Source organism: Buteo buteo, chromosome 4 (genome assembly GCF_964188355.1).
Source record: "Buteo buteo chromosome 4, bButBut1.hap1.1, whole genome shotgun sequence".
Lineage (NCBI taxonomy): Eukaryota > Metazoa > Chordata > Aves > Accipitriformes > Accipitridae > Buteo > Buteo buteo.
Window position 1 is genome coordinate 50,509,526 of NC_134174.1, and position 23,374 is coordinate 50,532,899.

A 23,374-nucleotide genomic window follows, 5' to 3' on the forward strand; every position below is an offset into this window, starting at 1 on the left:
TACCAGCTGACTTAGAGTGAGACGTAAGATGCTGATTTGAATAGAGACCCTGGCTTCTTCCCTATGTCTGATGTAGAATAATGCTGTGAAGCACCTGCCTAGTTAACTGCCATGCTGAAATCTTTGTCCTTACTTGGCTACAATGCTGTTTCACAGGGATCAATGAAGTCACTTCACTGCCGTTTTTCTTTCTCCTGTTCAAAGATCACATTTAAACTCAACAACATGACACTTTAGCAGGCTTTTGAAATTTGCAGGATTCACACCGATTCAGTATTTTATTCTTTTCTAGAGCACTTCACAGCACAAAGCATCATAACAGATGCTTATCTGTATTCATTACGCTGTGCTGTGATACAGAAAGGTAATGTAAACCCTAGCCTCACAAAGGATCTGTACTAATGATTTGAACCAGAGAACTGACACAAGCCTAACACCCTGACAACTCATCAAGAAAAAAACCAAAGCAAAGACAAGCTTCTAAGCAGAAGCAGCAGAAGGTGAGTCAAAAGGCAGATAAGTTAGTCCCCAGGTCCTCTCTCACCACCGGCTAATCAGCAAAGCATGCTGGTTTCACAGGGAATCTTCCCTTCTCAGAGGGGGAAAAAGACTTGGGAATATAGAAGTCTACCTCACTTTGGCAGAAAGCAAAACCAATCAAGAAAACATATAATTTATGAGGATTTAAAGGAATAATGGCTGCAGAAAGATAGGTTTCATCTGTGAAATACTGGGAAATGCCAATTATCTCATTATCTTTTTCACCACGCAAAGCAAACCCCACAATCAATACTTAAGTCTTACACACCATGTGGCAACTACACTTCATTTTGCAATATGTCCTTAAGCACAGAACAAACATCTGCAAAGGCCAGGATTAAATACAAAACCCAGTAAAATGGGACTGTGTAAAATTCACTAGAGATGGATACAGTGGAAAGCTATGCAGTACCAGGAGAATTTGAGTATAATTTAATGAATTTATTAGGCTGGTGACAACGTGCTATCGTATTTTCCTGCAAGATTAATATTAAGTTGCAAATTTATTCTTTTACAAACTTAACCATAGCAATCAAAAAGTGTAAGATCAGCAAGAATTCATGTCCTTCATTCAGCAAAGAAACTGCCCACAAATTAGTTCTACAAAGCACTTCCCTCACCTGCTGTTTTCATTAAAGCCTCATTTCATTAAAAGCCCACAACTGAAGACTCAGTTGTCATACATCCTGGGCAGTATAGGCACTCACCTATGCTCCATACTCTGATGGGCTCTTTTTCCCCCTCAAGATAGGAGGCAAATTCCAAATTCCCAATTCTTATTCAAGTGATTGCATGAATCCCTAAAAGTCTTATTCTTTGCTTCAAAACAGTTATTAATATTATGAAGAGTTTGATATGCAAGCGCTGACTCTTCTTAGTTAAGCCAAATCAAAATGTAAGTTAGTCCAAGTTCTGCAGTTTTTGCTCCTGAATGAAAATGTGAAGCTGGACAAAGACTGCAAAACCAGTTTGGGACAGAGAATGATTTGGTCACCAATACATCAAATTTGGTAGAAGACTAATTAAATATCTACAAGTACCATAAGCACTGCATGATTAATCAATACAGAGAACATTCTAAGGCAAAGTGGTACATGTAGCTCAGTAAAAACATTTAAAAAGCTAGAAAAGGCACCGGCTACTAAGTAGCCTTGTGAAAGCTGCAGCTGCTCTTCAATGCTCCTTCTGCTTATACAAAAAAAGTTTTTTAAGCATTCATTTCAAAAGAAAGAAAAAAAAAATCCAGAGGAGCTGAATGCACTCTACTTCCTACTGAGAAGAAACATCTTTAAGTTTTGGCAGCGGGTAGCTGTGATCCTGACTATCCCTGATTACCCTTTCGGAACATGCTGAACTTTTAACAAAGCGGCAAACATTTGTTGGCTTTATTTGAAGGGCTAGCAAAGGGAGAGTGCGAAGAAACAGAATACTTTTTGCGTTGGATGGTTTTAGTTGCAGAGTTTACCATGGAATTATTTAATAGCTCCATACCCACGTGCAAGAAGTTAGCTACGATCATGTAAGTAAAACATGCTATTAGTCGACAAACCTTACACAATTAAGTGCGCTACAAACACGGATGTCTGAGACTTGTAGCCTTAAAACAAAGCACGAAGCAGCCAGCCAGTTCACTAACGCCTCCCAAACCAACTAACCAAGAGCCACAGGCGATGCTAATAACGAGCCCACGACGAGTTTATCGCGTTTGCAACATACTCTTTCTTTTTTCCCCCCAGTCAGCCCGATCAGCGCTCAGCTCCCAGGTCTACTTCTTTCTTAATCCGGACGACGTCTGAGGCAGGAGCACGGACTGAGACCGCAGGCAGAGCCTTCCCAACACCCAAGGCACAAGAGCACCCCGGTCGACGCCGGCCCGGCCGTTACTTACAGTGCTGCTTGGGCACTATGAGCTTCATGGGCGCGTCCGGGAGGCGGCGGAGGCCGGCAGGACCCTGGGCGCCGCCCGACGCGGTACTCGGCGCGGCACGGAGCTGGCGCCCGCCGCCCGCCCGCCCGCGTTTGTGCCGGGCCGCCGCTCCCCGCCCGCCGCCGCCCCATTGGCGCAGGGCGGGCCCGGCCCACGCGGCAGCGGGGCCGTGCCCGGGCGCCGCCGCCGCATTGGCCGGCACCGGGGGCCCTCGCTCCGCCCGCCCGGCCCCCCGCCGCCGCCCGCGGAGGGGGAACGCCCGCGCCGCGGGAGCCGGGCGGCGCTCTGCAGGGAGGGCGGCGCAGGACCCGCGGCCGCCCGGCGCCGGGCCGATGGGGAGGCCCGCCGGGGCCGGGCTGCAGCAGCGCCGCGCGGAGCGGGCCGGGCCGGGCCGGCCCGCCGAACCCGGCCAGCGCCGCCGCGCTCGTCACTTACGTGGCCTGTGCCGCCGGCCCGAGTCCATCCTCCGGCGCAGCCTGCATTTCTTGGCCGGGGAGCCGTGGCCGAGCGGCGGCAGCTCCGGGCGGAGCAGCAGCGGGTGCGGCGCCTCCCCGCAGCCGCCGTTGCTCAGCGGCTGGCTCGCGGGGTGGAAGCCGTTCTGCAGCAGCCCGCCGAGCAGCGAGCAGGAGGCGGCGGGCGGCGGCGGCCCCGCCGGGGCGGCGGCCTGGGCGCGGAGCTGCTCCCCCATGGCGGCGGCCTCTCCCCTTTGTCTCCCGGCTCAGCTCCGGCTGGGCGCGGCGGAGCCTCCGCTCATGCCGGCGCCCGTGCCCGCAGCTCCGTGCAGCTGGGGATGCGGCGCCCGCCCCCCCCCCCCGCCGGCGGCGGCGCACGGCGCAGGCGTCCTGCCCGCAGCGCGCTGCAGAGGGGCGGCCGCCGCCCTCCGCCGGGGACGCGGCGACCCCCCTCCCCGGTTAACGTGCGCGCTCCCGGCCGCCGCGCCCGGCACCTGCGGGGCTCCGCGAGCGGCCCCGGGAGCGCGCCGCGGCGGGGCGGGCCCCCGCTCGCACGGTGCGGGCTGGCGGGGAGCACGGTCACGCTGGAAGCGGCGCGATGCCAGCGTGACTTCGCTCCCGTGGCCCCGGCCGCTGGCGCGCACCGGGCGGGCCTGCCCCCGGAACCGGCTGCGGGGTCGTCGTCGCCTCGGGGCGCCCCCACGCACACCCGCTCAGGTGACGGGGGTCTCTGCGCCTCGGAGGCCTCTGTGCGTGCGACCCCCAGCGCGCCTCGTACCTCGCACAAAATTATCTGGGCATCAGCATCAACGCTCAAGTTTCTGTCTGTATTGTCACACGTTTCCTCAACAGCTTTGAGGGACAAGCGTGACCTTGAATGAGTCTGACCTCACGCTTTTTTAGTGTCTTGGCTTTCCCTGCACAGCACCGATAATCTCGTGACTTGCGATTTACTCCCTGACACTGACTGAGACACCCAAGTGTAAAAACGTTTTCTGAATGAAACGTATTCAATATCAAGTGGACATAAAAAAAAACTGGGCGAACTGTGCTGCGGCGTCACATGTATACTTGAAAAGAAACACTAATTGAATTTTGCTCTGCACATGAAGGTCATTTTTTTATACAAACTGCCAGTCACTACATGGATGAGCGTCCTTAAAGTAAAAACAGGTCACGTAATGGCTCCTCCTCACACCTAAAATTAGTACAGGACACAGGCCCTCCACTGTAAAAAAACAGCAAAGAATGAAGAGCTATTCTAACTGCCTCCAGAAAGGGATACTCTATTAAGAAATTGCTTCATGAGAGGTAACCCAAAATTCTCTACACTTCTTGACTGGGACCATAACATTTTGTTTAGGCAACTGGGAGCAAGCCACAGAAAAACATGCACATGAAGTTGGCGAAATGAAGAAAGAGTGTTTGAAATCAAAGAACAAGTACAATTTTCTTCCTAAAAACCAGTAACCAATGTTCTGAAGGTGATTAAACAATCCAAATTTTCCTCATATCCTAATGCATAAGCAACTGCTGCAATTGCCAGCCCAAGAACGATTGCCCTGAAGAGGGTTTGAAGTCAGGCTATACACCTTTACTGCTAGAAGGAGCTGTAGTGCTTCCAAAACTGTGAAATTCTTTGAGAACTCCCTAACTTACTGAATTATGTTTAAACTAAAAATCAGAAGGCTGATGCCTGGACTGGCAGGGACCTTCATACCACTTGTATTGACAGTTCTAGGCAGCTGGCTGATTACGCTTTATGAACTTCCCTTGTTAATTCAGACCTCTCAGGGCATGAGAAATCCTTGCTGCTACAGTCCCCAGCTGGCAATGGTTGTCCCCTTCTCCGTCCCTGATGCAGAAACTGACTGCCCATAAACCAGCATGATGCAGAACAGGGGATCATTCCTGCAAACCTGTTTTTCTCTGCAATTGCAGCGTAACTGGGAGCAGACACGTGGGCAGTTACTGTATCTCAGCTGTAGGGTGGCAACTTTTTTACCTTACTCCAACAAAAGCAGGACCACCTTTAATTGCATGCTTACATTTCCTCCTGGTAGGATAGCAGCCCTTCCACTGACTCTGCAATGGAATACAGTACCTGTTTCAAGTATTGTGCCCAATTTTAGGCACTAAACTTCTGGAATAACTAACAAAGGATTAAATGAAAACGTCAAGTTTTTGTCTAGGAAATGAAAGATTTGAAGGGATATTCAAATCTGGAACAGGTAACAGTAAAGGAGGTATATCACAGTTGCTGAGAAACAAGAAAGAATTCACAAGCGGTAACTGCACTAAAGGAAATTCAGTTTAGACTTGAGGCGTTTCCTAGAATGAAGTTAGACAAGCATTAGACTGCACTGGAAGACTCAACTGTCCATTGCTGCAACTTTTTAGGAACTGCCTAGGTAGAGCTGATCCTGACTTAGAGCAAGGAGAATGCATGGCCTAGACACCTTTCTGACGTTCCTTCTGATCTTTTATTTCTAATTAAATATTCCCCTAATATTTTGCTGTAAATATTGCACAATTATGCCCACGATAGAAGTGGACTAGACTGTGCTGAACAGAAGAGGTAGGTCAGGAAAACACTGTTAGGATATGATCCAAATCACTGAGAAGTTCAGGGGCAGTGTAGACCAATGGCATATAACAACAACAAATGTCACCTCAAATAATGATGGAGAAAATATAAAAATGGAGAAATGTTAAAGACAGTCCAAATCAATTGACAGGTTTTATGTACAGGGACAGATTCACTTCTAAGCATGCAAGTTTCCCTGATCATGTAAGCTTTTCAGCAGGAATGGAGGAAAACACCTTCCAAACTTTCTGCGTTGTTGTGGAAATATTAAGTTTCAAACCACTGTGCTGCTTTATCAAAACAATTTCAGACTCTTGTACTGATGAATATCACATGAAATGATTTCTGCACTGCAAAATACCACCTTCTTCATATTATTTTTCTTTACAATTGCTTGGGTTTGGAATGAGCTTTTAGAAAGGTTTTATATACCCTCTTCAGTTTTGCTATCAGAATTCTTCAGCTCTTCTGCAATGTAAACTAGGACAATAGCAATCAAACTAGAGTGTTTAATGTATTATGTGATCATCTCTAAAGGTTTAAAATGAAGGAATCTTATGTCCTTAGGTGTATACAGCACTGCTTATTTTGGACACAAGCAAACTACAGTGTAATCCATTTGGCATTCAGGGGAAAAAGACCTGAGCTTTTTGCATTGGTAAAGTTGAAACTGGGAGCAGATGAACGGTTCATCCTATTCTGCATCAGCTGCGAGCTTCAGGTAGAACCACAGCACAACATTTCATGAACTCATTGCCTGACGTAGACAGCCTGTGCTCTTCTAATATTCTGCACATGGGCTAAAGTGGTGACATAAAGGTCTCATGTTATGCTTAGTATTGGAAAACCTGGAATACCTTAGAGAACACAGTCCAGAAGAAACATGACAGAAGTAATAATGTCATCTCTTCCAAAAAGGACAAAAAGTAGAAATAAACTATCCTGCTACTCTCACAGTTAAACAGTTGGCTCAAGACCTGCTGTATGCTGGTTTTTTATCCATAATATTTATGAGACAAAGCATCACAGCATAACTGGCTGAAAGCAGGTATTGTTTCTAAGAGGTACTGCACTCTCCCGCCTTCATACCACATAGACACATTCAGTATGTTACTGCCTACTCCACATCCCTTTATATTAATTTATGCATATTTTATATATATTTAAGTTGTTGCAAATCAAGAACTACATGGAACACACAACATCTGTCAATGAAGTCATGGCATGTTCAGTGACTAACACTTTGGTGCAACCAAAGTGAAGTTGTCTCTTCCTTTTGTCCTAACTTTCTAAACAAACCCTATGAGCCAGTTCAGTTTTCAGTCTGAACTTGCAAGACAACAACCCAGGCAGAGGTGCAATATTGACAAACAAAATCAAGGATGCTTCCAGTTCTTTCAATATTAATATTTACTCAGTATTTCTGTCTTCCTTTCTGAACAGGAGTAGGTGGAAACTACTTGTTTATTTTTAAATATTTTCCTATATATTTCACTGTAAACCAGCAATCTAGTGGGAAAAGGACTACAAACACATAGTATGCTGAAGAAACCAGGACACAAATGGACTCAGAACAGTGAACAAGTCTACTGTGCCGACTCATTGCATATTACACATTTGCATGACAAACACTTCATGGATTATTCCGTGCCCACCTGCACTTCATACACCCAGCTTTCTATCACCTCCATTTATTTGTTTATAAACACAGAAAGCCAGGCTGCAAATCTCTAACTCTGTGCTGTGCTCTAGCCCTTACATTTTCATAACCAATGGAACTAAAAAAACAACAACAAACAAACCAAACCAAAACACCCTTTCAGGTATGTTATCATCAGTCAGCCTGGCCTGAAATTTTTAGGAACCTACGAGGATTAGCAACTCCTCTCTCATTCCATGGGGCTCCCATAACCCTGGTCTGAGGCTAAGCTAAAATAAGCACCAAACAGGTGCAGTCCACATGTAAATCCATTACCCAAGAACCACTGCCCCCCCCCCCCGCAAAAAAAAAACCAAAACCCAACAAAAAACCTCTTAAGAGACCACCAATGGTGTTATTCTAATTCAAAGTCAGACAGCTACAAAGCTTTGGTCATATTTTGGAGAGATGCAGTAATGAGGAGCATGTACACATCTTCTCAATTTATAAAAGCTATATTAAGCAATGCAAAGGGTGTAATGAAACAAGACTTCTGGCATAGCTGCCTGCAGATTTATGCTCAAGTGACTGCTGGCAATCCACCATTCCTGTTTATATTTCTATTCAGGTTACTTCTATGTTTATCCTTCTATGTTTCTATATTGCACAAAATTCATACTAGTTCTTATTCAATTTTTCCCCTTTGAAAATAAAGCAAATACAGTACAGCTTAATAAATTAACATAAAAATATTAAGAACATTCCTTGCAAAAAATCAGATACTGTTGATTTGTTTTAGGTACATTCACATATCACAGATATCAAAAGGAAAGTACCAAGTCTAGGAGTGCAGTATTTCTTCCTAATTTCTTTTCAGAACTGGGAAAAAAACCCATACTTTTTTGGTGTATGCAGGGCCTTCAGTAGACACATGTTTAAAATATATTTTAATGCTCTTTTTCCCTTACTTTAAATTGCAGAGCTAGAAGACCAACAGTCAAACATAACTACATAATGACAAATGACAGATGTGTAAATCAAAACAACTCTAAAACTGTGCAGAATTCTTATCTGGAAAATGCAATGACAGAGAATTTAGAAAGGGACCCAAAGGGCTGTAGTTTTATCAGTGTGATCACAAGAAAGCTAAGCCTTACTACGACAACAGCTAGCTAGCACAAGAATTCTGCTTTCCCCAAACACTAACACATCTGAGAGGGGAAACTGACTGCAGATGACAGAGGAAGTGAAGGGCATAAATTTAGTCATATGCCTAAATCTTTGCCATATTGAGGCCAAGAAAGATTATATTGAGACCATCAGTTCCTTCCCTCCCCACCCACCTCCTGGTGCAGGCTCCTTTCAATTATGCCTTCTGTGACACTTAAACAACACCTGATGATTTAATGAAGAAAAGCCCTCTTCTGCACTGAGTTGAAGCTCATCTCCCCTTCACTTTCATCAAGGGAGAGAAAGATGGAGAAAGGCACTCTAAGCAGGAACGTAGCTTTGGTGGTCTTAACAGCCCTCAGGGTCAATGTTCTTCCATTTCATTGATGACAAATAGGGCATAGATAGATCTTCTGGCCCAAACGCCAAGCTGAGTGTCCAAGCAAGGCAGTATGAATGCTACCTGGAAACAGTTGTCTGGACTAGGACATGACTTACATATCTAACAACAATAGCCAAGACTAGGGAATAACAGTCAGAAGAGTACATAGGTGTAGTCTGATATTACCAGCCCGCCCATCCCTGTGGCCAGACTTTGCAGTGGCCCAAGGAGTTTCTACAGTTATCCTCTGGCAGTTCTGAGATGAGGTTAGAGACTGTGGTTGCTCTCTTTCATTCCAACTGAAAAAAAGCATGCAGCAGTCACAAAACAGTGAGAACCTTCTTTCAAATCTTTGCCTGCCAATACCTCTGTTTCTCTGTGTCCAACTAGACAATTACAACTTAATTTGCAGGTGCATTTGCTCCCCACAACTTTAACTGATCCCTGGCAGAGCTGTTGGTGCCCATCTTTTATAGGAAACAAAAGCCTTCAGTGCCTTAGTTCAGACATTTCAAATAAACCCCCCCAAATTAGTAAAGATTTAAAATCTAGTCCTTCATTATTGCTTAGGAGTACAAGCCAGCAAAGATAAAAGTAGGTTTTGGAGATGAATCATTTTTTTTCCATGTCATAGTTTCTATTCTGCAGAGAGTTTGTAAAAAAAGGAAAAACCAGGTAATAGATTCAAACTATTAGGTATGTAAATAAGCTAAAAATCTCATTTTAAATACACTCTCCTTTGCCCCCATCCACTCTACCTCATACCTAAGTATTTGGCTCAGTGTACTGCTGTTTATCTTTAACTATCAAACTTAAATATACAAAATGTAATTGGAAAACATGCAAGTTCACAACCCACTGATTGAGAAATACTGTTCATCATCATAAAAAAAAGATTGCAACAAGTGGCAGAGCATTTGGTAGAGAAAACAATGGCCTTTGCTCCTGACTGCTCCTCCATAGACAATTACCCTCATGTATGTACACATACTGGTTTTGCTTGATTGAATGTCATCACTTTTTTTTTAAGACAGCATTTTTATATGGTCCTTCATAATGCCATCAGGAGGGAAGTGACAGTTTCAAAAGAAGCTCTTTGAAAGACAACAACAGAATGGCTGACAATTACAAAAGACTCTCTCTTCCTCATTCAGCACTGCCACATCTGAAAAGGAGGAAAAACTGGTTCTCCTATCAATACTCAGCTGCACCGAGATTTTTTACTTGCATTGGTCTGTATTCCCAGAGCTTAAATGCTGACATGAAATTCCCATGGATATTAATGATTACAAATCAGGTAACAACAGGGAATCAGACTTTCTATGCCTGTATGTGGAAAAGAAAAAAAGGCATCTTTCTGAACTATTCTAGCTAGACATACATACTTCCAAAACAGACAAAACTGGCTTACTCCTCTAACCCAGGAGGGAAAACACAGTGTCCATCAGAGGTAGAAAGGACACAGAGCTTTTATCTTCCTTCTTCCAAACTAGTCCACAGATGGGAATCAGTACCAAAAGGAAACACACCACACCTTTGGTATTTCTCCTCAACCACCCTGAGTAGCAAGGAAGTGTATGTCTGAAAGAGCATTTAAGCAGAGGGTTAAGTCCAAACACCAAAATTAATCTGGAGTTAAACTTTAGTACTTGAACAATAGGACTTTGCTTTCAGATAGATAAACCAAAGATTTGCTTAGGTTTTTGACGCTGAAAAAAACATTTAATATGTCCTTGTAAGATTAAGCTGAAACCACAGACAATAAAAAAAAAATGCTAGTCTTTCCAAAAATATCTTTTTTTAATCCATGTTTGCAAAGAATGAGAGGCTTGTGTAGGAAGGGGCTGTGCTATAAATGACAAATTTGTTCCTAAAGACTCCAACTACCTAGTAACAAAGAAGGGAAACAACCAAACATTATGCTAACATTGGGTTAGTTTGCCATAGTTACATGCTCTGATATTTTTGGGACTGGTGACCTTTCAGAGTAAGTATTACAGTGAATAGTCTGTTCGGTGCAATGCATTTTTTGTTCAAGTGGCCAATTTAGAGCTTTCAGGTTTTCACATGGTCAATACAAACTACATACACACAAAAAAACCCCAGGACTATAATTACAGACTTCTGTCTTCTCATTAGATACATTGTGAAAAAAAACACAATAGAAAGTAACACCCAGGGTCTCTCCTGCATAGAGGGCAACTTGCATTTCACTGCAGGAACCTTAGTGTCACCAAAATATTTCCTTTCTTGCAGTAAAACATAACTAATACAAACACACACTTGGTCTAATGGGAATTTAAGACTCAAAGAGACCATCTGGGTCATCAAAACAAGTTCTTTGAATCAATGATTAACCTGAAAGGGTGTAAGAAACATATATGCCAAGTACCAGGGAGCACAAAAGATTTTCTATTATCTTGTAACATATGACTGAACACCTTGGGACCAAAACATTATTTTGACACTCACATATAAAGTCCTAATTATACACAAGTGTTCTTTTTAACCCAAAATGGTAAATCAGACTCCTTGATCTCATGAACACTGCTAATCACATTTGTCGTATTTATCCTTAATTTTGACACGGAAGTCAGTTAAAGAAGCTACAGAGTTACTTTTGGTGCCAGCCATTTCACACATGGGAAGAGAAAACAAAAGCACTGTGTATCTCTTGTACAACAGGAGACAAAGATACCTTTTTTGTTTACAAAACCTCTGTATATCCACTGAAAACAGAACTGATAGGGCTAAGATGTCAATCTCTCATACTTTTTGCCTGACTGCTCTACAAGTAGCAAGCACCAATTGATTTGCTTTTCCTCCATTTATAAAATGTACTTAAAATACCAAAGGAGACATGTATCTTATCTTAATTCCATTTCTTCTTAGAAGGAAAGGGGAAGGGGAAAAAAAAAAAAAGAGAAGAAGCACACAGGCCAGAAAGAAAGGTACAGCTACCCCAGTAGATGAAGGTATGAGGAAAATACTGCTGCAGTAGTTATGAGGCATCAGTGGTCATGGATTGCAAGAGAATCCCCACAAATTACGTGACATGATCTAGTCTCCATTCACAGGCATAACTGCAATCTAGTATAAACTGGAATTCATATGCATGACCTAAAATCTTAAACCAAGAAAAGCTGTCTGACTTATGACCTCCTTCTTATTGCCAATTTTCAGACCTTAGATCCTCCCAGAACATATTAACTAAACAATGCATACATAAACCCAGTCATTTTTAGAGCAGATTAATTCTCACATTCTGAAGCAAATGCAAACAGCAGTGGATGGACACATTATGACTGTTTTCATAGGATTAGCAAAGATTACCTAATCAATGAAAACATTTAAAAAAAATTTTAAAAATCTCTTTCCTGCAGAGAGAAATCAGGCTAGAACCCTAGTTTCAGTGAACTAGAAGGTCTGTGGTTAAAACAAAAAACCCCACCAACTTGCCACCCCTATTCACCAACCAAGTTTAAATTTGATTATAAGCAGATTGATTTCAGTCACAGCAGACTGGCATAAGTAAAAAGAAAGAACACATAACATAGTTCTGAATTTAAATACTTTGCACTTATGTAGTGCTCTGTACCCACAGATCTTCAGACACTTCACAAACTGTGAAAACTGCTCTTCTCACCTCCCATTTAAAGAAACAAAATCAACAATGCTAAAACAGAAAGTAGTGAGAGAGCTGTGAAAGGATTTGCAGACAGGTCTCACCTCCAAACTGAAACCCATATTTGGATCAGTTTGACCCAAAACAGAAATTAAAATACCCATGTCCCCCAGCTGGAAAATTTAGTTACAGTATTCCAGAGTCATTCTCAGATTTTTAACTTATTTGCCTAGGCAGGCTGAGTGCTGAAATGAAGTCTGAAAGACTTCTGTTTGAAAAACATCAGAATATCTTAATTTTCTTAAAAGGAATTCCTGTTTTTCTCAGCCAGTCATAGGTTCAAGAAACAGCTTCAGTCCCCAGAAGTTGTATTCTCAGCAAAATTGGCTATTAATCTAGCAATGCTTTGAATTGGCTGCATTGAACTTGCATTTCATCAGACAGAACACGCTGTCTTCCATTTCATATGGTAGGGCCTTGGAAAGACTGCTCCTTCAAGCTGCGTATTGAAAACAGGATCCATTTAGGTTTAAAATCAAACAAGCAAGCAAAAAACCCGCCTTGCTTGCAGTTTCACCAAATTAATTCATCAGTATTAGCTTCCTTTGTTGAAGCTCCTTGAGCCTATTAGAAACATATATTTTCACTTCACTGACATTTTGCTGTTCTGCTTGTAAAATTCAGTGAAAAGCTACCTGTTTATCTTTGCATGTACATCCACATAAGTTATGACATTTGGCTGTTATCAGTGTGATCGAAGTTCTAGGCACACAGGTTACTGACCTAAAACATGCTGTTTGAAGTCCTTGTTTGACATAATTTGTGTTACTGTCTACGTCAACAGTTATTTCATCTCTTGACTACTACATTTACAACTGAACAAAATAAAGAGAACACAAACTACTACTCAATGCAGTCTTCTTAAGACATTCTCCTGTCTCAGTACAGGAATAATTTCAGCTATACTAGCAAATAGCCTACTTTTTAAGAATAAGGATGTATAGGTATATGCAATGAACATGAATAATTTCTAATGTTACTAGAAACTTAAACTCCCAATTTAAGAATCATAGTTGAGAAACATGAACATCTCACTAAAATGCACCAGACTTTCCCCTTCATTACTTCAGCTGAAAATCATTCAGAGCTATTACAATAAAACTGTGTTCCATATTTTCATTGGATGATGAACATCCAACATGGAGGTAACATCTGACTTCTTTAGGGAAGAGTGTATGTATAGCCAAATGAAAGCGGGTTCCTAGCAACCAGTGACACTGAACTTCAATGAGTTAATGATACAGAGGAAGGACAGGAACAAAGGGAACTGGGGGCGAAAGGGGAAGATGAGCAATAGACTTGCCTAATAAGAGGCCAGAAATCCCAAGTTTGTGGTCTGTGTTCTCTTCCCATCATAGGCAGGCATCGGCATTAGTCGTGGTTTCATCAGATCAGACCTGCACTGTGATGCTACCTTACAAACTGCAGCCAAAGAAGGGGGAGGGTGGGGAGAGAAAAAGAAACAAAACAAAGAGAGAGGGTTACAGCCCACAATATGGTACTATATCTGTCCCAAGCAAAGATGGCATGGATCTTCCCATCATCCCCATATTAATGCTCTCAACAATATTTATCAAACAATTTATTAAGAATTCTGAGGTGAAAAGTTTATTCATAGGAATGTTCCTGTGATGAGGCTTTAATAAATCACAGTTCCTGGATGGAAGGAAATACACACCACATTAGATTTTCCTTGTCCAAGTTCACTGCTGAGGTTCTTGGCGGCCATGGCTGCTTTAGACACCCAGTAGCTAGCTACACCATCCACCTAAAACTGAAAACAAAATATCAGATAAAAACATTTGGCATGTGTAACACATCCTCAAGCAGCACTGTGGCATAATTTTCAGGGTATAGCTACATTTGTTATATCTGAAATCAAGCCTCAGGTTTATTTGTAACAGCAATAGCCATCTGATTAAAACAATAATAAAACTTTAGCATCTGAGTGACTTATCTTGGATAATTAATTTGCCAAGAGCATGAGTCACACAGTTAGAAATGAGTTAGAGAATAACTAATTTCTAACTTTATGCTAATATTATCCTCAAAATAAAAGGATTCCTCCTTACCTCTAAATTGTTCCATGTTTTTGTTCTTTTCACAATGCCAAAATCTGCTTTATATAGAATATTTGGATTTATTGTTGGAATAATTACCTTCTTTTTATAACGCCTTTCAGCCAGAAAGATCTTATGGTGCTTTATAAACGTGTGTGTATTCTTCAGTGCACCCACATACATGATGAAACGTGGTAGTATGACAGTACTTGGCAACACTACACAAAAGCACCTGACTGGAACTGCAGTCAGATCCTATAATCTGTTGAAACAGCAAAGGGAAATTCAGATGCACAAAACTGAATTACTAACAATGGAATTTCACTGCTTACATCTCCGTTTTTGCAAAATGGGGTGTATTCTGACTACAGAGGGTCAGATCAGCCAGTGTTTGGTAACACTCATCATTTCCGTGGAAACCTTTCCATTTCTTCAGATTTCAGCTGTGAGCAAATTTTCAGTAGGGTAATCTGGCCTGTTCCAAAACTCTGCTTATCCTTGGCTGCAGCATGTTGTGACAACATCAGGCAGGGCAACATCAAACTGAGAACTATATGTGGAATTACATTTGGAAATACTCTTAACTCTGCAAGTCTGGATATGCCCAAAGACTGCAATCCAACCAGCCACCTGCCTATTTGACTCCTTGCTGAAAAATTGCCAAAGATGCAACTTCACAAGCAATTTAGCCAATCTAACAGAAGAGAAGCAGCACTGCTCTTTTGTCCCACCAGCATTTCTGTCTGCTCTTCTGCTGTCCCAGCACCTGTTTGGTCACATAGATCTACTTGCTGATTTGGCTGAAAATAATGGTATAAGAATGTGTTTAAAAAATTAGCTGCTCATTAATCCACCCCCTGAGAAGCAGCTGAGACTTCAGGAGTTTTCAACACCTTTCATCTGCTGGTCCACTTTCAGGGAAGAAGACTGTGTTTCTCCTCAAGGACTGCAAAGAGCACTGTAGTCCGATTGCATGGCACAAATACAGGCTCTTTTTTCTGGAGTATGACTTCATTCTATGCAGGGCAGATGTCTAGTGTGTATTAAGCTCCCTGCCTTCTGTTTTTCCTACAGGATGGGCAATGCCCAGCCTGAAATACTAATAAAATATAAGCAAAAAGGAAAAAAAAAAAAGGAAAAAAGAAACATGAAAAAAAGAAATAAAAGAAAAAAAAAAAGATGACTTCAGACCAAAACAGGAAATGCCCTGGGCCATTTGCTATTGTCAGAAAGCCATTATTTTCAAGTCCTTTAAAGATAAGTCACGGGTTAAGAAATTTGTTTTCTAAATGTTCATTCCTTGCCCTTTTATCATGCTGTAGGATAACTGTGTCACCCAATACTAGACATTAATTTTGATATCTAAACTAAGAGGCTAGTGAAGAAAGCAAGGTTCCTCCAGAGGGCAATTCAGGTTATGGTTATATTCCTTAGCTGTACCATGTGGCATAACTGCACTTCCAGAACAAGAATTTAACTTGGGCTTGAAACTGTTCTGAGCATTTCTTGCCACTGGCTCTACAGGAAGCCCAAGTTAAAACATCTGAAGGGCAGTGGCATGACTATCCTACTCCAATCGCACCTTCACACGAGTTCAAGGAGAAGTCCTGAGTGCCCAAAGCCATGATGACATTCTGAGGAACGGTACATAATGTCAGAGAACGGCACTAGTCTCTGAGGTCAAAAGAGACAGTTGACACTTGCCAAGAATAAAAGAAGCTCTGTCTTGGGTGTCAGAGCCAGAAAGATGAGTAATACTACACTGAAATACTGTAATGGCTACACTGTAGCACATCCTGCTCCTTGGATTTAGTCCATGTCACACATCTTTTTGAGATACCTTGTATTTTTGAGACACCGAAGTGTCCAGTCTTTTGGCTTCTACATGGAATGTGTGTATATGTATGTACACACACCCCCCTTTAGCGGAAATCTCAGTTTCTTCAGCTATCAGCTATATATCTGGCATATATTTAGATATATCTTGGTCAGTTTCCCTATTTCAGAATTGCATTACTCTAGATATGTACTGACTTCATGTTCCAATTTATTTATCTTGTTAAGTTTCTAGTAAGATGACAGAGCAACAGTTGAGAATGTAACGATCAACAGAATGTCTTTGGTAAGACTTTCTGGGGCTGTTCTGAGAGCTCTGGGACCATTAGACAGCTATTTACAGCCTGTATTTTATGTAACACTACAAAAGAAGAAACAGTATTCTCAAAAAAGTAATCCTAAGGATTAAAGCTTGAATTTCTTACACCATGAAGAATTTCCCTAAGCAGCCTGGAACTGAAATAAAACTTCTGAAACCTCAATTGATATAAAACTCAAACATATGTTTCATTTTAGGAAAGTCAGTCCTGAGATTTTTACCTTTAAATTATGGTTACCCATGTTGGTATTTATACAGCTCTGTGGATCACTGAAAAAGAATCAACAACACATGGAGAGAAATAAAGTTTTACTAATAAGATTTGGAATTCATCCCCAGCCCTTAATCTGGAGGTTACAAGCTAACACACTGTCTCCAAAGAAAATAATTAACATCATGTATGGCAAAAAGTGGCAACAGGCCTAGTCCCAGACTTGGAGCTAAAAAGACATTATGCAAGTATTTGCAGAACTTAGGCACAGGTTTAGAAATTAAAAAAAAAAAAAAAAAAAAAAAAGGAGGCATTTCAGGGAACCAAACAAAATTTGGATACACAGTTCAAATATCCTTCCTGAAATATAAGCAGCATATATAAAAAACATTTTCTGAAGTATCCAGTGTTCCTGGACTGTATATGTTCTTCTCTATTAACAATACTGCTCCATTTTTATGTCCAGAGGATGTAAGGACTTGAAATCCATAGGAAAACTAAGATGCAAGATCGTTGCTATGTGAAAACAGTAGCAAAACTCATACTGACTTCTCTAAGTACAGCATTCAATTTATTATTCCAGCTGTAGACCCATTTCTACCAGTATGTCCTGAGACATCAGTATAATGTTGACTAGGAGGGAAGAATATTACACACCTCATCAACACCAACTGTCAGTCTTCCTGCTTGTGGATTCTCTGTCAAGGTTTCCAATTATGTGATTACTAGTAGCTCAGAAGCGCCTGGTTTACATGACTCAGCATGATCACAACCCAGAGTGAGACAGCGTACTGGGTCTGGTTGGGATGGAGTTTTAATTTTCTGGGGCAAATCACAAATGCCCCAGAAACTATATTTAGCAACCAGTTCTATGGAAAAGCCATATATGCAGACTTGTTCTTAAAAATAACACAGCACACAATTTAAGAGTAGTTATCTTTTCTTGTATAAATAAAATTTCACAAAAAAACTTTTGACAGTACATTTTTAAACAATAGTTTTACTATTCGCAACATGTATCTTAAACACCTGATAACTAATTACACTATTTGCCACATGACTACAACTATGTCAGTCAGACAAAACAGCTGACACATTTATAGGACAAATACTTATGTCACAATGTGAAAACAGTTCTTACCATTTTCTCCAACGGAGGCCGCTTTTGCTGTTATATTGACTAATATGATATTGTGTTGTTTGGCCTGATCAGCCGACTCAGTCTAAATGCTTCAGCCCCTTTCAGCAATAAAGAAGAAAAGTACATAGCCATCACTAGCAGCCTTATAGCATCTGTTGCCAGCATTACAGAAAGACCCTAGAAAAGGCAGAGGAAAAAAAAAGTCATTTTTTTTCCCCCTCCAGTTAGTAAAGCTTCAGTTTCCTTTGGTAGTAAGATATAAATATATATATACACACACACATATACACAAAATATTTCTCAATTATTATTCATCTTCATAGCCTATTAAATTTTACTACAAATGGGGCAGTTCAAATAAGTAGGGTATATCATAGAAACATTTATGAAACATATTTTATCATAATTTATGCTGTGATGATGTTAAAAAGCCCTTGTGAGGTTAAGAATCCCACTATATTAGGAAAACATCAGTACAATTGCCCTAATGGAAGGCCCTAATGATCCTGCCTTGAAAAGCCCCTGTTCGTAACAAAAGATTTAAATATGGATGGGTAGGTGGAGAAAATATACAGCACACTAATACTGAAAAAAATTAACTGCATTACTAATTCCTCAGAATATCCAAGACATTCACTTGCTTTAGTCACTAGAGCCAGTATAGATCACTACCACTACAAGGCACTTCGTTACACATGCTTATTAAAGAGCTGTTCAAATTAAAAGAACCTGAGAACCTAAGTACATTCATACACTTGGTAAGCATAATGATCCAAGACACACAATTATGTCTTCAGGTACGTTTTAAGCCTGTTGATGAGAGGTGGAAGGTTCTGATTTCAAAATGCTAGATCTGACCTTCAAAATGGTGATTATTTATATTATCATATTACAGACAATAATAGATTTTGAAATTTTTGGTTCAATTACAGGATTGAAAGGTTGGTTACAGCTGAAATGATCTCTTTAGCACATCAGAGAATTATGCAATAATTCAAAGAATGACAGAAGGAATAACCAGAGGGTTGAGGGAGAAGCAGGAAGAAACAACGATAGCTTTTTTGTCTCAGTTGCACTCTTTCCAAAGACTAAGTCTCGAGTTATGCAAACTGAACAAAATACATCTCAGTAAATATATTTCAAATCTTCTCCTATGTAAGACAATACAGCTCCTGCTCAAGGAGTAATACTATGCTTGCCATGCACAGGTTTTCAAATGAAGTTATGAAGATTTAAAAATGATATGCTGAGCGCATGTGGCACATTTTCATTCCACAAAACACTGGCATGGCACCAGGTGGCCTCACTGCATTTATGAGAAGCTCCCACAGCAGTACCTAAACAAGCCTTCTTAACACAACCACATCTCCAGCTGCGAGCTCCCTCTCTCTTCTCTTCTCAATGAATGACATTTCAGATAACAACGACCGCAGAACACAGGCAACCCCAACACCTTACTAGCTGGAGCTGCCAGCCCTGGCCCTGCAAAGTGGCCAGAGAGTCCAGCACCAGGCACTAGGGCTTGCCTCCAGATGCCCATCGGCGATCCCCTCCTTCCTCCCCAGGCTCTTGGCTGCCTATCTCACCCTGGCATGTGCTCCTCAAGCTCCCTCTTTGCCCTTGGGTCTACGATTCATTTTCCGGGCTGTATTTTACTCTCCCAGAGCACCTCAAGGGAGCGGCCTCACGACCATCCATCCACAAGCTCTTTCCAGTGACGGTTTCCTCTCACCCCGCCCGAAATCCCGCAATTACTCAGTTAACTAAATTAGCCGGGAAACAGCCGCAGCATTTGCAGGCCGGGGACTGGCAGAAAGCCCCTGCCCGCCCCCCCCTCCCCGGGAAAAGGGCCCCGACGCCCCGGCCAGCCGCCCTTCGCCGCTCGCCTCGCTGCGGCGGCCGGAGACACCCGGCGGGCCGCCCCCCCCCGCCCCTGCAGAGCCGGGCCCTGCCCGCTGCCGGCCGGGGACGCCCAGCCCCGCTGCGACCTGCCGGGCCCCGACGCCGTCACCTGCCCCCCCGGGACGAAGCCTCCCGAGCCGGGGAGCGGCCGCGCCCGGCTCCCCCGGCAGCCTCCGGGCCGGGCTCCGCTCCCGGGCCGGGCGTCTTCCGCCGGGGGTCGGCCCGAGAGCCCGGCGGGGTCGGGGCGGCGGAGGGCGGGCTGCGGCCTCGCTCCCCGCTGAGGCGTGGTTCCGCCAGCGCTGCGGGGCGAGCGGGGCCGGTAGGGCCTTTGCGGCGGGGCCGAGGCGCTCAAGCTGGACGTTACTGCGAGCCTCACGCTCTGGGCCGTGTCACCTCGTCTCCAGCAGTTGACCTGACGCGTGTTCGCGTCTGTCTGAAGGCAGAAACGCGGTGCTAGTCAACTTACACAGGATGGCAAACCCGAACGTTTGTTTGCTTGCAGGTGACCGGCCTCTGTGCCGCTGGGTTCAAGAGAAAGCTTGAACATAGGCACGCTAAAGCACAAAAATCACACTGACAAACCCAAGCCTTTTTTCTCTTAAATTTGTGCCTTTAAAGCTAGTCTTGAGCAGGAAACAAGCAAATAGGTAAAGAATCAAAAGTCAGCCATAGAAAAATGATACTGAACGAACTGGGAAATGTGAGACTGAAGAAGCAACTCTGCCTAAAAGAGATGATAAAGGAATCACTATATTACTGAAGCAAAGTAAGCAAACGAACAGCCTGCAAAGTCATGAGTTCATAAAATCAGCTGTATATGCATTAGAAATAATGTCACCTGAAGGCAACTGATGGGAGTGGGACAGTGAGGGTACCACTACATAGGTTCAAATTAAAGTAAGTGTGAAATACATCCACAGGATGGTGCAAACAACAAGATAAATGACAAGCACTGCCCTGAAAGATAGGGGTGAAAAGGGGCTGACATGGCAGACTACCAAGAAGATAACGCAGCACACCATTTTCCTCCAAGATACTTGTGTGACAAGGAATGGGAGCTTTCTTGCCAGTCAGCTCCAAGCAAACCCTGCAGAAGGACTTTGCCTCCAGCTAGGACTGGAAGGTAGTGCTGTCGGGGCATGGGGAAGCACAGCAGAACCAGGAGTGCTGAGGGGAAACTGAAGTACTTTGTTAATTCCCGAGGGAAGGTGAGTTGAGTACAAAGAAGTTGAAGCCAGTCCTGGTTTGGCTGCTGCTCAGATGTGCTGAAGGATGCTGGGCCAAGTCCCAGCAGTGCTGACTGTGTCTCTAATTACTTCTGACAGCAATGTAAAAGCTAGCTGAGATATGCTGTCTCATAGGGCATCATCTCATCACTCCCATGAGTAGACCATCCACAACTTTTGAGTCCTGTCCCAACTATAAGGAGCATGAGTTTCTAAGGGTAATCGTCAGAGTTGTAACAAGTCATTTACAAAAAATCTTTTCCCCTTGGGGAGTGGCAACCTTGCTCCACAAGTTATAGAGCATTTGAGTGGCAATATAATCAAATTTCAGGGGCTAATGAGTTAACAGTTTTGGCAGCAGATATTTTTATTGCAACTGGCTGTCCTTGCACAAACCACTTTAAGGAGAATATACTGGTGGAAAGCCATAAAGGTTATTTACATAGATGGAGTTTCATCATCTACCACTCCAAAACAGGCTGGGTTGGTTATGCTGATCTAATGTTTTCTTTATCATGGTTTGTGTGAGGCTAGGAACACATGTTAGATTGTGTTTTAGTTTGCTCTTGTAGTATGTTGACGGTAGTCCTTTGAAATACCAGTTTAAATTATGCAGCATGTGCAGTATTATAAAAACAGTTTCAGAAATGTAATATTCAAACAAAACCAAAATATTGCTTGTACCATGAGCTTTGTTATGCCCCAACTTAGCAATAACAATTTTCTGCAGGAAATAGCCCCCAACCTTCTCAAGAATATACCTTGCAAAATATTCTGAGAAGATCTTCAGTTTTCGTTTCCAACAAGTGGAAGAGAACAACGTTCAGGTTTGCTCCCAGGAGCTAATTTTTCCCTCTCTTTGAGAGCCATTCTCAGTTCCGTCCTGGTATGATAAAAGTGGTTTGGCATTAGGTTAGTTCAGTAGTTTGAATTCACGGTTCTGTTCAGGATAGAAACTAAGGTACTTTTAAAAAAGTTAGCCTCAGTCTCAAAGAATGTCTACAAGAGCTTTTCAATTTTGTTTGGCAAACAATTTCAAATTCAAAGTTGCATCATTTTCTGCCATTAAAACAGACCAACTCTTGCAACATGGCCTGCATCTGAACTGAAATCAAGTACACATCTTTTACTGATATGACATAGCCTCTGCTTAAAGAAAGATTGGATTAAATCTTCAAGACAACCTTATCAAAACAGCTGATACATGATCTGCATAGAATTATTCTTTTACAGAATTGCTTGCACTAGCTGGCATTCTTTTCTTCAAATGAAAGAGAAACATTTGGGTTTGGTAGTTACTGACTACTTTCAAGTTACTGTTATTTCCATTAAAAATAGGCAGACGTTCCCTATTAAAGTTCAAAGAATTCCTGTCTGAGTCTAAAGAGAAATTTATGGTGATTTTTGTTACCAAACCCTGTACATTTCCCTACCCTGGCATTCTAGAAAAGGATGACCTGTTTGGCGTTATGACACTGTTTTGAAAATACGGCCAAAGAATTTCTCTCCTTGCAGCTTAAGAAATTAAGCCCCTGTCATGCAAACCTGGTACCAAACAATAATTTCCACCTGGGGCAGGTTTTAAACAAAGATACCTTACTAAGTGTTTTCCACAGCTGCCACTGTCAGTATTGTAACCCAGGGTGAGGAACAAGCACAGCCTGAACTTAAAACCGGAGTTTCCCAATTCTGCTGATCCCTGCTTGGATATAGGGCATCTGCAGCTTGAGGAGGTCACCTGGCCTCTTCCCTTTCACTACCTGCAAACAGCGATTATCCTGTTCATACACAGATCGCAAAGCCTCAGCTTGCCTCTCAGCCTGCAGAACGCCTGTGGAAATAGCATCACTGTAATCATCCGGAGTATCGACAAGCTTGAACTTACATATATCCTCCTGCCAGACCGGCAAAGCCCGGGCACTGCAGACGGCGAGGCGGGCAGGCGAGGGCAGGCCGCGGGGCGGGCAGGCGAGGGCAGGGCGCCTTCCCGTGGCAGTCGAGGTCCTGCTGCCGCCGAGGGGACAGGCCCTGACGGCTCTGGGTGCGTGCGATTCGGAAGTCTCAGTAAAGACCCCCTCGTAGCCCACCCCCACCGCACTGCCCTGCCGCCGCCTGAGAGGAAACCTCCCCCCGCCCCGCCAGCCAGGCAGCTCGGCCCGGCCCCGCCCCCTTCCACCGCCCCGCCAAGACTACACTTCCCGTCGAGCCTTTCGCCGCAGCAACGGCCGCCCTCCCAGAAGGCCGCGCGGCGCTGCCGCGCACTCCCATTGGTCGGATTCGAAAAGAAGCCGCGGCCG

The 23,374-nt window shown here is 43.1% G+C and overlaps 1 protein-coding gene across 12 annotated transcripts in view; it reads right to left on the minus strand.

Moving 5' to 3' along the window:
* Positions 1–23,196, minus strand: part of PANK1 (pantothenate kinase 1) — a 48,849-nt gene extending 25,653 nt beyond the window's left edge. For 2 of the 12 annotated variants that reach the window (XM_075026034.1, XM_075026037.1), the window contains exons 1-6: positions 22,963–23,196; positions 21,839–21,960; positions 17,950–18,126; positions 14,542–14,704; positions 14,061–14,156; positions 13,686–13,804 (exon numbers count right to left, since the gene is read on the minus strand). Coding sequence is in view for 4 of the 12 variants with exons in the window: in XM_075026033.1 (XP_074882134.1) it covers positions 2,903–3,155 (253 nt within the window). In the remaining 8 variants the exon portion in view is untranslated. Of the gene's footprint in view, positions 1–2,428; positions 2,578–2,902; positions 3,281–13,685; positions 13,805–14,060; positions 14,157–14,541; positions 14,705–15,335; positions 16,777–16,818; positions 16,868–17,465; positions 17,631–17,949; positions 18,127–21,838; positions 21,961–22,962 lie in introns of those variants that run through there. The other 10 variants (XM_075026038.1, XM_075026039.1, XM_075026036.1 and 7 more) reach the window with 10 other exon arrangements.
* Between the last annotated feature and the right edge of the window lie 178 nt (positions 23,197–23,374).